At 52.9% G+C, this 17,894-nt stretch overlaps 1 protein-coding gene across 1 annotated transcript in view; it reads left to right on the plus strand.

Moving 5' to 3' along the window:
* The window catches only part of QSOX1 (quiescin sulfhydryl oxidase 1), a 38,728-nt gene that overhangs the window by 11,873 nt on the left and 8,961 nt on the right, over positions 1 to 17,894 (plus strand). Inside the window, exons 3-8 of the mRNA XM_043491302.1 lie at positions 4,952 to 5,000; positions 5,475 to 5,577; positions 7,831 to 7,921; positions 9,757 to 9,902; positions 12,483 to 12,617; positions 13,592 to 13,721. Of these exons, the coding sequence (XP_043347237.1) occupies positions 4,952 to 5,000; positions 5,475 to 5,577; positions 7,831 to 7,921; positions 9,757 to 9,902; positions 12,483 to 12,617; positions 13,592 to 13,721 (654 nt within the window). The remainder of the gene's footprint in view (positions 1 to 4,951; positions 5,001 to 5,474; positions 5,578 to 7,830; positions 7,922 to 9,756; positions 9,903 to 12,482; positions 12,618 to 13,591; positions 13,722 to 17,894) is intronic.

A 17,894-nucleotide genomic window follows, 5' to 3' on the forward strand; every position in this document is an offset into this window, starting at 1 on the left:
AACGTGTTAGCTGACATGTTTCAAAACGCCACTCATTTCCCAGATGCACGTGAATCCTGTGGTGAAACCAGACTGGTGAGTTTGACTTTCCTGGCCTCGTGCACTAGCATGGAGCCATTGACCGGGTCAGGCTCCTCATGCCATCACCTACCTTCCCCCCATACACACTCATTCCTAGCTTGGCAAAATTTGGCCAACTCAATGCCTGCAACTAGCAATTCCCTCCATTCCCTGGCCATGTGGTGAGTCGTGTTTCAGTGTGATGTCTGCAGGATTGCCAACTTCAAGAGATCGGAAATCATGAGACTGGCCAAAAAATCGTGAGATTTTTTTTTAGAGGTGTTTTTCAGATCAGTCTCTTGATTTTTGTCCCTTCTGCCCCACCCAACCCCAGGGTGTGTGCATGTGACAATCAGTGTTGCCTGCTCTGCCATATGTACAGGATAAGGTGATTTTGACCCCTGTTACAGGTGCTGTCACCCCCACATCTGCCTGTCTCCTGCCCAGTAATTAATCTCTGCCAGGCCTCCATTGTTTCAGCAGCAGGTGACCCCCAAGAAAAAAAATCCTGAAATTTGAGAGTTCTATCGTGAGATTATGAGTAAGGCTTAATTTTATTAAGAAATCACGTGTCTCACAAATTGGCATGTCTGGGTCTATAATCACAGACTTAATCCCAAAAGACCTTATTTATTTAAATGCCTTGGCCTGTACCTTCAGAGACCTGCCTCTAAGGCCAGCAAAACTCCCCTCTTAGGGCTCTCCTGCTTTGGGGAATCTCAAAATGTAAAGGAGAATCTCTGATCTCTCTTGGTTTTTTTAAATTTTTCTAAGTTAGTTTCCAGCCCTTTTCCTTTGTTAAAGATAACAAAGTGAGGGTCTGTTCCATCTTCTGTTTGGGTCAATGGATTGGAGCCATCAGCAGCTCCAATCAAGGATCAGCAACTTGGGAATTTGCACGTCACCTACTTTAGCTCAAGAAATATGGGCTGTATTTTTCTGAAAATCTCCCCCCAGTATAGCTGCACCTGTGGTAGTGGCTGAGGGAGCGCTAATATATACCCCTCGCTGGTGCATATCTGTGACCTTTACCCCACAGATATTATACAAAAATAACTTTATTTTAATAAATTATTATTTTAATAAATTTTTCAATCATCAAGTTTAAAGGATTCAGGTGTACCAGCTGTACACCTGACAACTGCTAAAGAATTTTGAGTAGTTAAGCAACAATTAAGAGGGCCTGACAGAAACACCTCTCAAAAGAGACAAAGTCTAACAAGATAATGAGTCTGTTTGCTGAGCTTGTTTGTTTATTATTCAAATTAAGCATTTCAAAGGAATTCAGAGTGAACAATCAAGTCTTGGAAGCAGTAAGCCACCTAGAGGTAGCCACTCAAGATTATCATTTCAATAAAGAATGAGGTGGCTGAAAAAAAAAAAATCTCACATTTGCGAGTTGTCATGTTTGGGTCTGCAATGACGGGGCAAGTCCCTTTGGTTTGGTTTTTTGTTCCCTCTGGGGCGGGGCGCGTTGTAAACGGCAGATGCACAAGAGCCATCTCAGGCCTCGTAATAATGGGCACTAACCCCAGCGTCCTGCATACCTAGGGGGCCACCTCTGCCTCCTACCTGCCCTACATTTGACTGGGGGAGCCCTATGGCTGGGCTGGTGGCCAAGGATGGTGATTGTAAAAATCCACCAAAAGTTCCTTTCTGGGGTTGGCTGGAAAAAGAAACTTGCCGGACTCCTGGGGTAATTACAGTCCTGGGATCAGCCTAAAAAGAGCTCCAGACCTAGGGGGCAATTAGTGGGTGTGGATTGGGATGCTCCCCGCTCTGGAGGGTCCTGTGAGGCCCCTTGATCCGTTGGGTACTTTAATTGGCTGTTGACGGGGTAGAACTGAGTGCTGGATCAATGACCCTTACCTCAGATGCCACAGGAATGGGCCTGATGGGCTAAGCCCCTCTCCTGGCCCAAAATACAGTGCTAGAGCCTGTCTTCAACAAGGCTCCCAAAGCCCAGAGGGACCTGCTGATGTGGCAGTGCTACAAGGCTGTTGGTTGGTGCGGGGTTGGTGTTGTGTCATCCTCTCCCCTGCCCTACCCAGCACCTTCTGCAAACAGCTTTCGTTCCCAGCCCAGCCTGGTTGGCAAACATTTGCCATGAGATTTCACTGATCCTGCTGCCCCGCCTGTGTGGAGGAAGGGGAGAAGACTGCACAGCTGGCCTCAAACCCAGAGGGCACGTGACTGTTGGCAGCAGGTACTGTGGGGCGGCCTGTATCCTGCTATGGCTGCATAGAGCAGGCTCCCCTCTGCTGGTGAGCCTTTAAAGGGACTGGCAAAGAGGCAGGATGAATGATCCCCAGGGCTGGAGGTCTGCAGCTGTATGAGATTGGCTGCGTTCCTGGGCCCTGGCCAAAGGAGAGCGTGGGCATTCATCTCCCACACAGTCCCTGTGTGCCAACCCTCCCGCCTGCCCTGCTGGCCCTTCGCTGCTGTGCAAGGGGACTGAGCTCTCCAGGGGTGCTGCTGCATCCGATAAGCAGCCTGAGTGGCTGGCCCCTCTCCTCCATGTGGAGCTGCAGCCTTCACACCGGCACAGCCCTCCTCTGGGCTGGAGGCATCGTTGCGTTCTTGGCCAATTTGCTGCGGCCCTTGTCCCAGGGCTGACAGGCAGCTAGTCAGTCATCCTGGCTGGCTCCTCCAACAGCAGGACTTTCTCCCTGTCCAGGACCTGCTAGGTCCAATGGGCTGCAGCCCTTACATGGTTGAGCCTGGCGATTCTCCCTCCCCACAGCCATTGTGGGGATGTCGCTGCAGTGCCTTGGTATGTGCAGGATGGCGACCTCTCTCTGTCCCCCCCTTCCCCCCACGCAGCAAGGCTGGGCTGTGGGGTCTGCTGCCCGTGCTCCCCAACGCCATAACTGCAATGGGAGCATCGGCGGCTCCCTCATCCCTGTCACAGTCGACTGCCACGTCCCAGGCTCTGGTGCCGGCACACGCAACATGGCCACGTATTGAACCCTCACAGAGCTTCCTGGAAAGGGCAGGAGCCCTAGGCTAGGATGAGGCATCTTCCTCCATGGAAGGATCCCCCCTCTGCCACCCGTATGGTAGGCACATGCTCGTGCCCTGCCCCTGCAATAAGCGATTCTGATCCATACCCCCGGCCAGCGTGAACGCCAGGCCCTGGGGGAGGCAGAGCTGGTGTTCAATGCCGACAGTGGGCTGGGGACACTCAGCTCTGCCCCTTTCACTCATTGGATCCAGACAGGCTGTGATTTCTGCTTCCCCGCTGTCTAGCTGAGAGTGGGGCTCTGTCAAGGGCTAGTTGGCAGAGGGTCAGCCTGGAGAAGCTGGTTATCTAGGGAAAACATCCAGACTAGCCGGGCAACTGCTCCATCGATTGGGGTAGTCTGCCTGCCTTTACGAGGATCTGTTGAAAGGTCCCATTGTTCCTGCTTGGTGGCAGCTGAGAGCGCTCTTTGTTTCCTTCTTTGGTGAGGAGCTTGCACAGAGCGCAGTGAGCCAAGCACTTGTCCTCTCCAGACTGCATTGCTGCACTACGGGACTTCGCCTAGGACAGAGGGTGGCCTCCCACTTTCAGAGCAGGCCTAGCCTTTGGGAGATGTCACGTCCACACTCCAAACAGCCTGGTCGTCCAAGCCATTCCATTATGGGTGCCATTCATGGGGCTGGGGTTGATCTATAACCGAGATCCTATGTACCCTGTAGCCAGGTGACGTAAATTCTGCAGCACAATCTCTGCATTTCACAGTGCCCCAGGGAAGCCAGCTGGGAATTCTGTCTGCTTCAGAGGAATTAAAAAAGGTGGACTTTCCCTGATGGAAATATGAAGATGAATGATGTACTTTGGCACAGGACCCTGCCTGCCATTGACCTTGGTATTAAATGTCATTCATCTGACATGCTTTTAACTTTCATTGTGATGCAGAATTAGCCAAGCAGGGCAACCCTGAAGTTTTGGCATCTGGAGAGTGGAGACCGAGAACAGTTTTGCACCTGTACACCATCCGTGCAGGCCAGATCCACTGACAGACTTGTTGACAGCCCCCAGATAGGAATTCTGAGGGTTGATGGTGGGAAGGTTGCAAGATGTGTGTCTGGATGGTGGTTGGAGAAGAGACCTTGACTCTCGAATGCCCGCTCCTCCTTCCCACCCCCTTGCTTAGTCTGACAGAGTCAGCATATGGGTTTGCCCTTCAGGGTTAGATGCAAGATCTGTTTGCTCCCTGAGGCATTTACCAGGAGGTGGGGTATGCTGCTGAGCAGATTTGTGTCTGGGGAGTTTCATTGATTCTGTATTGGGTCAGTTTATTTATTGCGGTTTGTGCCTGTTTTAATGATTGTTCTGCAGGTGCCTAGAGGCCTTTTATAAATTGGCAAGGCTTAATAGATGGAGCATTAGACTGTGACACCAGGAGGCCTGGGTTCTGTTCCTGGTTCTGCCACTAGCCTTCTGGGTGATCTTGGGCAAGTGACTTCACCGCTTTGTGCCTCAGTTTCTCCATCTTTTAAATGAGGAGAATGATACTGATCTTCTTTGTAAAATGCTTTGAGATCTACTGCTGAAAAAACTATACAAAAGCTAGGTAGTATTATTAGGCATGATTAAACTCACTTGGGAAAGTAATAAGCTTTACCTTCTCTATAGCATTCTTCAGCCCCACTTCTCAAAGCGCTTTACAAAGCAGGTAAATATTTTAGATGGGGAAACTGAGGCAGAGAAAGGCAGTGATTGGCCCAAAATCACCCATCAAGTTGGTAGTAGAGCTGGGAATAGAATACAGAGCTCCTTAATCCTAGTCTGATGCCTTAACCACTGGTCCATGCAGCCCCACCAGTACTCTGTGGGTTGCAATGAATGTTGTTAAATGTTCTCCAGATGCTCCTGCGGACACTCTTCTCTTGTGTTTCTTTTCAGTTTTTCAAGGCCTTCTCCAAGAGCCCTGAGGACGGGACGAAGATATTCTGTGAGTATCCAAAACCTCCTGGCTCTTTAATCCTTGCTGGATTCCCCTTTTGGAATCCGCCCTGCTGTGGCGGTTTCCTTTCCATTGCGGCTCGCGCACCTGCTGCATTCTAGAGTAGGGTGTGGTCAGCGAGTGGTTTCCCCAGGTGAGGGTGGGAGGGCAGGAGGTGTTCGTGGGGGATGACTCATGACGGGGAATCTCCCAGCAGGGGATAAATGAATAAGGCATCTCAAGCTTTGCAAAAGAGATGTTTCTCCCATGGGACAGGAACCAGCCACTAGAGGGGCTGCCAGGGTGGGTTGGAGATATATTATACAGTATGGTCCAGTAGTGCTCGGGTTCCATGTGACACTGCTATGGCTGCAGGGGTCCAGCATGGTTGGGATTGGTCATTATTACCTTGGGTACAGTCCTTGGCTTTTTGCGCATGGTGCTTTGGTGGTGAGCTCTGTGTATTTTGTTCCCCCCGCACAGATCCTGGGGACAGCATTCAGAACCTGAGGCAGAGCATAATCACCAACCTGGAGATGCACAAGGAGACATGGCCACCTGCCTGTCCACCACTAGAACCAGCCAGGTTATTAGAGGGGGACATAATAGCAGAATGTAACTGTGTGTGTGTGTGTGTGTGTGTGTGTGTGTGTGTTGAGGGGGCTTGGGGTGAGAGAAACGACAAGGAATGAACTCATGCTTAACCGGGCCTCAAGTAGCAGTCCTGCCCTGAGACCTCTGCTGCATGTGGATGATGACTCTGTTCAAGGGCCTGCCCTGGTTCAATCCCTGTTATCGTGTGGAACTTAATTCCTGTGGGTTGGGCTGGAGGCTTTGCCCAGGCGATCCCAAGGAGGCTCCTGTTTACTCTCAGGACAGTGACACGCACTGCAGAGGTGTGAGCAGACCTGAGGGCCTGGCGCCGGAGCGACTAACTGGAGTGACTGTGATAATAGCACGTGGACCAAACGAGGCAGGCAGCTCTTTAGCCAGGGATTAATGGGCACAGACATTTTGAGTTGACTCCTTGGTAACGTTTGTGTATCTCCCCATGTGACGTGCCCAGAACTGTCAGTGTGGGGCGGGTTCCGTGACCAACAAGGTTTTTTCCCATGATTCGTATCTAACACACCTGCCTGTAACTAAAACCCCGCTGTGATGGCTGTTCCTATTCGTCACCGGGGGAAGGGCATGTCCTGTATTGCTTGTATGGGGGAAGTGTCGGTGCCCTCTGCTGTATCGAATGAGATCTGCTGTCAGCCTGGGAAAGGCAGATGAGCCCTAGTGCTGCCCACAGCAAACAGATGCCCCTTGAGTGTTTGGACCAGGAGGCTGGGTTCTTTCCCCTTGGCTGCACATGTGCGGGGTAGTTGATGGTCCATGTCATGGCTGGGGGCGAATGGCTGGTGGCACAGAGGTGTCCTGCCCACTGCTGTCCCTGGTCTTCCTCCATGTCCTTGGATCCTAAAGTTGCCCTGCAACCTGGAGTCACTGCTGCCCTCTGGCTCCTCCCTGACTGAAAGCCCTGGGTTGAGTCTTGCCCGTTTAGCATAAGATCTGGGAGCATCTAGCCTGACCTGCCAGACCTAGAGAGCAGCCAGGACTCTGCTGTACAGCTCAATCCGGGGCACCCGCTGAAAGCCCCTGTGGCTATAACCTGTTAACGCTGGTGGCAGTGGAGAAAGGTGTTAAACCAGGAGGGAGAAATGGGTCTGTGAAGCCAGACAGGCAGCTTGCAGATCAGCGATGAAAAGGAAACTCCTCAGATCTGCATCTGGTGATTGCTGGGGCAAGTGTGTGAGCACACACACAAACCCCTTCCAGGGGTAACCACATCCTTGTGTTCTCCTCTGTGCCTGTGAAGGGGGCTGACCTGGTCTGAGTCACTTGGGCTGGGCCTGGCTGGGCTGGACAAAACAAAAGGGTTTGAGCTGCACTGCCCACCAGCCATCTCCACCCACATTTCTGTGGAGGAGCTGGAGGACAGCCCCTGTCCAGGTGCTAGACATCATGCTGCAGGTGTCTAACTACCCTCTCCTCCCCACTGTCTGAGCATTCCAGCCTGCACCCCCAGCAAGGCCCCCTCCTTCCAAAGATGCATCTCTGTACCCCTGCTCTCTCCCCGCTTCAAACTCTGTGCCATGCACAGTGCTGCTCCTCAGCAAAGGTGGATTTACTGCATCTCTTGATGCTCTGTAGGCACTTATCCTCCCCCTCCCCCCCGAATAAAAAATGCAAAGCCACAGGCAGAATTAATCAAATGCCACAGGTGTGGATGGGGAAATGAACCCCAGCCAAACTCCAGCATTCCAACCTCATGTTCCAGCTCTCCCCACTGTCTGATGCCCCACAGGGGAAATTGGGGGTTTCATTTTAAATCCCTTTCCCCAAGAGCAGGAGCGTTGGGCTCAGAGTTAGGGTTCAGGCCATCTCTAATGTGACCCGATCTGTGTCCTGATTAAACTGGTCTGGCTCTAGTCTCACGGCTGGCTTTCACATTAGACAGGGTTCTAACCTCAAGTCCTTCCACAAACAGTCTCCCATCTCCTGTTACTTGGCTGACCCTGGCAGATTACCATAGAGCCAGTGAAGTGAAGCAGAAATCCAGGCCAGCAAGCTCCATGTGAATTGAACAGTGGATAAGCAGAGCTGATCTGGGCCATCTACCTGGGCAACAAATCCAGCTGGGTTCAGCTGTGTGCAAGAAGGGCAAATGCCCAACCCTTTGCCAAGCTGCTGTGTGCTGTGCTGGCAGGGAGCACGTTCTGCGCTGCTGGGGCTGGCATATTCACCTGCTCAATCCATGTCACTGAGAATGCCTCATTGTTTTCTCCTGTAGCATGGAGGAGATCCATGGGTTCTTTCAAACAAACAATGTCATGTACCTGGCGCTGATCTTCGAGGCGAACAACTCCTTTGTGGGCAGAGAGGTGGGCATTGTTGTTTGGTTCAGTATTTGTATTCCTGTAGCACCAGGTTGGGTTGGGGCCTGTCACCATGCCTCAGTGGGTCACAGCTGAGGATGCCGGATTCAGGACAAACTGATGAGAAATGGGGCAGACTCACTCCTAAACTAGTGGTTATTCTTCCATAAGATGTACCAAACCAGTAACAAAAGTAAACGTCTGTCTCACCACACTGGTTAACCAGAAGTCAGAAATGCAGCCTCCTTAGATATCCCAGCCCTTGTTTCATCACCAGACACTAGGCTTTATGATGAATGGTTATTTAAAACCAGTTTAATCAACCAAAGGGTGGTTCTGATCCCAAAGGACCAGTCTCATACCCAGGTGAATTTATAACTCAGAACTTACCCAATAATCACGCTGTAGCCAAATCTTTAGTATCTAATATCTAATGGTTTATTTATAAGAGAAAAGAAAGGGGTGAGAGTTAAAATGGTCAAAGGAATCAAATACATACACTCATTGCAAAGTTCTTGGATCAGGTTTGTAGCAGGGATGGAATAAACTGCTGGCTTATAATGTCTCTGGCAACATGCAAAAGATTGGAAGGTCCTCAGTCCATTGGCTGGAATGCTTCTGTTAGTGTAAGTCCATAGTCCAGAGATCAGAGCAGGAAAGAGGCAAAATAGAGAAGCTACCAGGGTTATTTATATTTTCTCCCATGTGGAGGGAAAACTCTCAGTCTTAGTTTGTGGAAAAGTCCAGGCACAAGATGGAGTTCAGGGTCACAGGAGCAAGTCATATGTCCTTGCATGCTTCGATGAGTCAGAGCAGCCATTACCTATATTCTGGCTGTTGCGTCCTCAGCTTCTTCTATGGCCTGTTGTGTGAGGCAAGTGTCCTTCAGTGGGCCATCAACTTGACTAGTCCATTCACAATGTGCTGACCAGACCGGATGTAAACTAACAACTTTGTGGGTGTTCCACAGGAGTAAACACATTTAAAATACTTGTACGTAGTCAGTATTCATAACTTCAGACACCAAAATGATACATGCATACAAACACGATAATCATATTCAGCAAGCCATAACTTTTCCATCGACACCTCATATGACACATTTTGTACAAGATTTGTTGTTGCAACTGTATAACAGTGGCAGCAACAATGATCTATTTTAGTCACATCATGTCACCGGGCCCCATTATGCGCTGTATGTACATGTAGTGAAAAGATGACCCTTTCCCCAAAGACCTTACAGTCTGAGTAGATGGGTGGAGCGGCGAGTTCTGATTCTCCCCCTGGGCTCCTCAGGAGTTCGTATACAAAGATGTTAATTGTTCCTTGACTCTATATCCCTTCCAGGTTCCATAGCCATCAAATGCCATGCGCTGCAGTTAGGTGAGGCTAAGGCTCAAGTAGTGGTGAGCTTTCCTGTAGCCAGAACTGCATGGTCTGATGGGTCAAGCACAGAGCTGGGAGCCAGGAATTCCTGGCATCTTTCATTCAAGGAAAGTTCACCTTTTTTAACTTAGCCCTGGCTCTGCCACTGGCCTGGGCCAGTCACTGAGTCTCCCTGTGACTCATCTTCCCTGTCTGTAAAATGGAGATTCTACTTCTCCACCTCTCTGGACTGTTGTGAGGGTCAGGCCATGTTTGAACAATGCTTTGCGAGGCATAAAGTATTCCCTCAGTGCTAGATATTGCTGTGTCCTGACTCCTGCTCGTAGAGGCTGGGGCTGGAGCAGCCATGAGCATCCCACGCCACTCCCCAGAGGAGAGAGCCGTTGTAAGCGGGCTTGGCCCTGGGACGTTCTGTTCCATAGTTAGCCTAACCCATGGAGCGCACTGCCTTGCAGGTGACGCTGGACATGCTGCAGTATGAGAACGTCGCTGTCCGGAGAGTGCTGAGCAGTGAGGAGGAGCTAGTGAAGAAGTATGGTGTGACTGCCTTCCCTTCCGGCTTCCTGCTCATCAACAATGGGACCTTCAGCCGCATCCCTGTGTGAGTCCTTCCCTGCTGCGACCCAGACGGGGTGGCCTGTGACATGCCAGGCCTTCGCATGGCAGCTGGGTGTGAAGCCGGCAGTTGGATCCCACTGTACCTAAGCAGTGGGAGGATGAATCCTGGCACTGTGGGGCTGATGATGGAGGGAACTAGCTGCACTGAAGCTGGGAGTGTGAACCTCGGTGATTGTGCTCGGATCCCCCTGCCCATGGCCCTTAGAGAGAGATCCTGTGGAGTTGATACGGATAAAACCCGTAGGGTTTTATGGCAGCTCCTCTCCTATCCCGGCTGGAGAGTTCTGGCTCGAAATAGTCTATCAAGAGAATATTGTTCTCTGTTAAACTCCATGGGACCCTTCCCTAAGGGATGGGGCGTGAATCCTGGTGCTGGCGGGCAGATCCCACAGAGATAAGGCCAGCTCCTGTCGCCCATAGAGCTGCCCACCTCCAACCTTCCCTGCCTGTTCTGGGCTGCTCCCCCCGTGTTGAGACACTGGGTGGGGCTTTCCGATGCTATGTGTGGCTTTCCTCCCTGGACTACCCCACCAGTTACAGCTACAAACTGCTGAAAGCCCCTCTAAACTCAGCCCAGCCTGCAGGTGTTTTGCTGGCTGGGGAATACATCAGTGGACTTTGAAAATCTGGCAGGGAGTCAAGTTGTCCCTGACCTTCTCCCCGCCTCGGCCAGCCACTCCACTCCTCCCCCTGGGTTATTTAATTGCGGAAAAGTTCATTAGGAACTAGACAATGGCTGGTTCTGAAATGCTGGCAGAGAACAATAGCGCTGGGACTCAGCCCCTCTCGTGGGTTCCTGCTCCTGAATGGCACATGAAATAGCAGCCAGATGGTGCCTTTGCACCCTCGATGGATGATTATTGTCAGGCTGGCAGTTCAGGGAAGAGTGTGGTCGGGCAAGGGGGCAAACAGACACTTGTGGCTTCCCTAGGAAGGGTCGTGGAGAGGGGTCACTTGCCTGGGTAATAGCCAAGCAGGGAGTCTTTCCTAGTGGGAAGCATGGCATTTGCAAAGCTTGTCTGTGCCACTTGGCGTGCGGGAGACGGGGTGAGCCAGGTTGACGGGAGGAGGGGTGCTCTCTGATGATGCCAGCTTCACCCAAGAGCAGAGTCATTGTTTCCTTGCCGCGGAACTGGTGGAGGGGAAAATTGCTTGTGACGATGCCGTCTCTCCACCATCTGCTTGCGGGCGAACATTGGGCTGTGAAAGCAGAGTGAAAAGCAATGGCTTCTCGCTGTTGGCTCTCCTGGGCTTTCCTGCCGCTTCCTCTCTGAGCCTGACAGCTTTGCTCATTCTGTGTGGGTTAAGTAGGGAGTTCTGTATTCCACTCCCTGCTCCCTCCATCTTGCCAAGCTGTCCTGTGAGACAGCAAAACCTCCCACAGTCCCCTGTGGCTGCCAGGCTGCGTTTATCCTGCACAGATCCCAGTGCATCTGTACCCCCAGCTCTCAGGTTAAAGGGCGTTACTGATTCCAAGAGGGTAAAACCCACACTGGCAGAACTGGGAATTTCCCCACAGAAGTGGGAGGAAGAGGCTGCAAGGGATAGAGAGAAGCTGGGGGCATGGCTGTGTGAACTGGGGTTGCCCATCCCCATGAGAGCCATGCCCTTCCTCATGCCAGCTGGCCTGGAATGCCCAGATAGAACCTGAGTTCTCTTTATATAGATGGTTTGGTTTCCAGTGCTCTCCCTACCCCCTGGCCAGAGCCCTGTTAGGGACGCTGCCTGCAGCCAGTGGGTCCCCAGTCTTGGCAGTCAGAGGAGGTGCTGGCTCTGCCTCGTCAGACGCTTCAGGGCACATGCTTATGGCTCTTGAGAATGTGTCTGTAGAGGTGGTGGGAGGAGCGGAGAGCAGAGACTCTCCCCTGCAGAGAGGGCAGTCCCAAGAGAGGAGTGGGGCTGTGTGGAGCAGGCTCAGGCTAATGGCAGCAGGACTGCTCCGGCTCTACGTTAGGAAGGAGACCAGGCAGGGTGCTCGGGGAGCTTGGCTGGGCTGAGCGGAGGGGCATAGCTGGGAATGGATGAGAGAGGCAAAGGGAGCAGTAGGGAGGGGCGCGTGGGCTGAGCACAGGGAGTGGGAAGCGCCAGAGATAGTAGTTCCAGACCAGGCAGACCAAGGAGGCAAACCCATCCCCTTCCAGGCCTGGCTCATGCGCATGTCTCTGCCTCTGTCAGGGACAGAACTTCGTCCCCTTTCTGGGCAGCTGGAGCGGGGAGTTAGTGATTCAAGCAAGGCCACTACCAGCTGGGGGTGCCCTGCGGCCACATGGCTAACAGTGCAGCTACTCTCCCACCCGAGGAGACCTGTGGAGGCCCCCTGGGCATGTGGGGCCTGCTGGTGTATATGGGAGTGGGGAAGCAGATGGGCATAGCGCACATTGTTATGCAAGGAACCCCACTCCCATCCCCAAGGAGACGTCTGGCCTCCTGCCTGCGTGTGATATACCTCAGGGGCGCAGGCAGCTGTGTTCATGGTGATAGAAAGGTCAATGGGGGTGAAAAGGTGACTCCCTGTGCAAGTGGAAGAGGCTTCTCTCACGTGTTCCCATTTCCTTCCCTACAGGCAAATAGAGGCGCGATCCTTCTACACCTACTTCCTGCGGAGGCTGCCTGGGGTCACGCGTGGCCCCTATGCGCCGACCAGCACACCAGACATGCCGATCAAGACAACCCCCACCCCGCGGAGGCCTGCGGACCGGTGAGTAGGTCCCACTCTCCTGTCTGTCCATGCACCCCCACTCCTGTCTGTCCACGCACCCCCGCTCCATTCCCTTGGCTGGGTAAGCTCTGGGCCTCCAGCATTATGACCGGCATCGGGAACTTGATGCTTCCTGTGGGGGGCTCCAGAAGGCCTGGCCAGCAGGAGCGTATGTAGACAAGGGGAGCAGAGGGATGGGCAGTCGGAGGAGGGTAGCTTGGTAGGTGTGAAATGATGGATATGACGCCAAGGCCAGGACAAGCAATTGGCCAAAGTGGCAGAGCCGGAGGAGTGTGGGTACCTTATTGCAGTTTGGGGCAGGGGGTCATTTGTTGCTCTCAGCTGCTCCTGGATGCTCAGACAGCAATAGCTTCTTGCCATCTGGGCCTGGTGAGAGGGGCTGGGCCTTTCCTGTGCTTTTCTGCGCTGTTGTCTGTTGGCGGTGAGATCCACACGCTGTGCTCTGTGTGGGGTGGCACCATTCAGACACTGAAGTTAGCATGGGATGGGCCTGCTGCTTATTAATGCTGGGTCCCAAGGGTGTGTGAAGCAGCTGTGCTCCCATGGCCTGCACTGGCTGCCTTTTATGAGTGGACCTTCAGGCATTAGCCTATGAAATCCTAGATTGTCATCCTCACCTTCCCTTACATTACAGGGGTGATCAATGGAGCTGACGGCCCCCTGGTTTGAAAGGGTGGGGGCTGGGGCTTTCTCCAGAGGGACCTTCTGCTCTGGAACTTGCTCTTGGATGCATACCCCGTTCAGCAGAGCTGAGGCCGGTCATGACTGAATTCTGTCATCCCCTTGTGGGAGAAGGGGCCCGGACTCGCAGCTGTAATGAGAGATCTCCTCCTCCCAGGTGGATCCTGGGGGGATACAGTTGAGGTCCCTCACTGGAGCAGGGGCGAAGGACTCCTTTCTGCAGGCAGGCTCAGCCGGTTGTTAACGCCTTGTTTTTCGTCCCCATTCTCCAGCTCGAAGGTGTACATGGCTGACCTGGAGTCTGCGCTGCACTATGCCCTGCGGGTAGAGGTGGGCCGGTTCTCTGTCCTAACCGGAGAGCGCATGAGGGCCCTGAAAGACTTTGTGGCAGTGCTGGCCAAGGTGAGCGCTAAGGAGTCATCAGCCAGGCAAGGCCTGGGCGGTCCGTAGCCCCCTCATGCTGAAAGCAGATGCGGGGCTTTTGCTAGGGCCTCACTTGCCACTGTGGCTGTCACTGGGCCTCCCCTTCGGATGGATTGGAGGAGCGGCAGGCTGGTAATGAATCCCGTAGCGAAAAAAGCTGGGCATGTCCCCTCATGAGCTCTGCTTGAACAGGGCTCCAGGGAAACTTGTCTCCATGCTGTTTGCATATCCCACATTCCAGCCTGTGTAGCAGCCCTTGTGACGATACCCTGGATGGCTCGAGCGCAGCTCTGCTTCAGCCAAACATTAACAAATCCCCTCGGTTATGGCTGCTTGGCCCTAGTCCCTAACTCCGCTTGAGCCCTGGTTGTGAATATGGGGCCTTTGTTTAGATAAATGGAAAATAGGAATTGCATCGTCCCCTGGGCTGGGCATGAAAATTATATGTGCCCTTCCCAAACCTTCGCTGGTGACGTGGCCAATCGCATTGACCCTGGACATGAACCACGCCTTTGGAAACCCCATCCACCCATGCTCAGCCATTCACCATAGCCACTTCCCTCTGAACCTCCAGCAAGATGGCACTTCTGTGGCTGGTTCTTCTCCCCACCCACCTTGATGCAAGTTCTTTCCTCCTGCTCCCATCTCTACCTCAAGCATCTGCATTGGCTGCATCGGTAAATACACACACAGCAATGCCCTCTGCAGTGAGCGGCTTTGAAATATCGTGGGCACCTCTGCTTTGCTATGGCAGATATGTGGCTTGATGGCCGTATATTGTCTCCTATACAATCCTCCAGAACTTACCTTTGGAAATCCTCTTCCACAGGATGAAAGAACTCTCCTCACGTGGGATGCAATGCGATTGTTGTAGCAAGGGACCACTAAGGACCTCTTCTAAATGTGCAATCTCCGTCTGGGCTCCTTGGGCTTGCACATGAGCCCGTTTCCTTTGGAAACTTGGGTTTGATTTGAAAAACTGGAAAGGGTTCTGAAAATAGTTGCCAGAATAATTCAGGGTCTAGAAGGCATGCCTTATAGTGAGAGGTGTAAGCTCAGTCTTAGTTTCTTCATGAGAGGGCTGAGAGGTAACTTGATCATGGTCTAAAACAGGGGTGGGCAAACTTTTTGGCCCGAGGGCCACATCCGGGTGGGGAAATTGCATGCAGGGCCATGAATGTAGGACTGGGGCAGAGAGTTGAGGTGCAGGAGGGGGTGCGGAGTGCGGGAGGGGGCTCAAGGCAGGGGGTTGGGGTGCGGCCCAGCGCCACTTATCTCGAGTGGTTCCTGAGTGGCAGCAGCGTGCAGCAGGGCTAAAGCAGGTTCCCTGACTGCCCTGGCCCCACGCCACTTCTGGACATGGCCAGCATGTCTGTCATGTGCTGCCCTTGCCTGCGGTACCACCCCCAAAGCTCCCATTGGCTGCAGTTCCCTGTTCCTGGCCAATGGGAGCTGCAGGGGACGGTGCCTGCAGGCGATGGCAGCGCACAGAACCCTTCTCTCCCCCTCTTCCCCCCAACCCAGGGGCCACAGGGACGTGGTGCCGGCTGTTTCTGGGAGTGGCATGGAGCAGGGCAGGCAGGAAGCCTGCCTTAGTCCCGCTGCACCACGGAGCTGGCAATCCCGCGAGCCGGATTGCAAGCCCTGATGATCTGAATCTGGGCTGTGGTTTGCCCTCCCCTGGTCTAAAAGATGAGGAAGCATAGGCACCAAGTTTCTAATCTGCTTGGGGATGCTCCCCCTGGCTCTGCCCATGCCCTGCCCCCACTCCACCCCTTCCCACAAGGCCCCATCCCCACCCTGCTTCTTTCCACCCCTGCCCCTCCTCTTCCCTGCCTCTTCCTGCCCCACCCAGTTCCTCCCCTGAGTGCTCTGTGCCCTCACTCCTCCCCCCAGCACCTCCTGATGCCACGAAACAGCTGATCTGTTCTCTGCACCGGAAGGGAGGGGGAAGCATTGATTGGCAGGGCCCCCTGGCAGGCAGGAGGCACTGGGGGAGGTGCTGGTAGGGGGGCTGCCAGTGAGTGCTCAGCATCCACCATTTTTTCCCCATGGGTGCTCCAGCACCGGAGTCAGTGCCTATCTGAGGAAGACATTTCTGATCATAGACGGTTCTTTAATGAAGCAGAAAAGGGAATGACGAGATCCAATGGTCAGAAACTAAACACATGCAGACTGGAAATGAGGGTGATTCACCATTGGAACATCTTATCTGGAAACAGGGTAGATTCTCCATCACTTTGAAGCCTTTAAATCGAGACTGGATGTGTTTCTAAAGGAAATGCTCTAGCTCAAACTCAAGTTCTGGGCTTGATGCAGAGATTACTGGGTGTGGTTCTGTGGCCAGCGTTATGCAGGAGGTCAGATAAATGGTTGTAATGGTCCCTTCTTGCCTTAAAATCTATTAATCTAAATATGGGTCACTAGTGCAATGAGTCTTGGGTTCTCAGCTTAGACCCTTATTACTTTTTCCCTAATTGCCCAACTGCTGCCTGATTAACAAAACTGGCAGGCTGTGCCTGTGAAGGGACCAGAAGTTAGACTAGCAGGGGATGGTGCAGGGCAGGACTGAGGTGCATTGGAAGGAGTGTGTAAGGAGGGCAGGATGAAAATAGCCAGTGGCCATGCCATAGCACCAGGCCTGAGGTGCTATGGCATGGCTGTGCTGAAGTCTGCTTAACACCTAGCTTGCTTGCCGCCTGGCTTTAGCTGTTGCTCTCAATCTCCCTCACTTTCCTGAGCACGGAAGGTTTCGTTAAACGAATACCCCACCCTGCCACCTTCCCATTCAAAATCCCCCAGGAGAGTGCAGGCTGTGTTCAACCCTCAGACAGCTGAAGGGTGGCTGTGTGTGTGTGTGTCGGGGGTGGGGGGATTTCTACAGCTGTCCCCCAAGCTCTGAAAGCTTCAGGGGACCAGTCTATACTGTGAAATGCATTTGGTGTCGGACAGCTCTGGTAATGTCAGCTCCAGATTAGGAGACAAAGCTGTTCAGATGCAGGGAACAGAGTCCAAGACTGAAATAGCACAAGGAACCCAGTTCACCAACCTCCCTCCCTACCTCCCTGCAAAGCTCAGAGATGTTGGGGGTGGGGGATGGGAGATGGGAATGGGGTGGATGTAGATGGGGTGTGGGTGGGGAGGGGCAGAGGAGTGTGTGTGAGAGGTATAGATGGGAAGGGGAATTGGTGTGTGTGTGTGTGGATGGAATGGGATGCGGATGTGGATGGGGAGAGGAATGGAGTGTGGGTGGGTGCATGGGGAGGGGAATGGGGCGCGTGTGTGTGTGGATGGAATGGAGTGTGGGTGCAAGGGAAGGGGAATGGGTGTGTGAGTAGGGAGGGGAATGGGGGGTGGGGTGGGGGGGAAGGGAATGGGTGTGTGTGGAGGTATAGATGGGGAGGGGAATGATTCTCTTGCAATCTCTCTGGGTGTGTACCATAGTCTAGAGGAAACAGTTCTGTGCTCAGTGCAAGGTGTTGTTTCAGATTTAGGCCACTAGACGGAGCAATGTCACCAGGATTCCCACATTCCTGACAGTTGCAGGGAATTTGCCTTCTCTGCATGTCCAGACTCTGATCCTTAAATCTCGCGTTTCCCAAAGACGTGTAAGCCTGCGGGGAGAGAAGCCTTTATTTTAGAACAGGTCACCTGCTAAATTTCACCCCAAATCTCCAGTATCCCACAGGAGCCTTTGAAAGGAGATTGGGGGTGGGGCTCCCCAGCGGAAACGTCAGTTCCCTGTGTTTATTTATTGTCTAGCATAACAGGGTGTCCATGGAGGCTAGACCCTTTTTCTTTCATTCCCCCTGCACTTTCCTGGGTCCCCCGCTCCTGGTTTTACACACCTACACTGTCTCCTCTCTTTGTGTTTGCCCCTGAGGTGGGTCTCCCCACCCTCCCTCCCCATCACTCGCTCCCCCCTCCCTGAAGCGCTTGCGGTTTTAAAGTGCTGATACTAATCGGATTTGTGTTGACTTATTGTCAAAGTAGCTTTTCGTGTTCCTCGGAGACTATTTGGAGTTACGATCGAGATTTGGATCTTGGCTGTTGGCCCACAGAGCTGTCTTATTCACAATGGTGGCAGCTTGAATACAAATGAAAGGGCTTCCCAGTGCTGGCTGCTTGGATTGTTGCGGGGGGAGGCTTCAT

The sequence above is a fragment of the Dermochelys coriacea genome, chromosome 8, assembly GCF_009764565.3.
Source record: "Dermochelys coriacea isolate rDerCor1 chromosome 8, rDerCor1.pri.v4, whole genome shotgun sequence".
NCBI classification, from domain to species: domain Eukaryota; kingdom Metazoa; phylum Chordata; order Testudines; family Dermochelyidae; genus Dermochelys; species Dermochelys coriacea.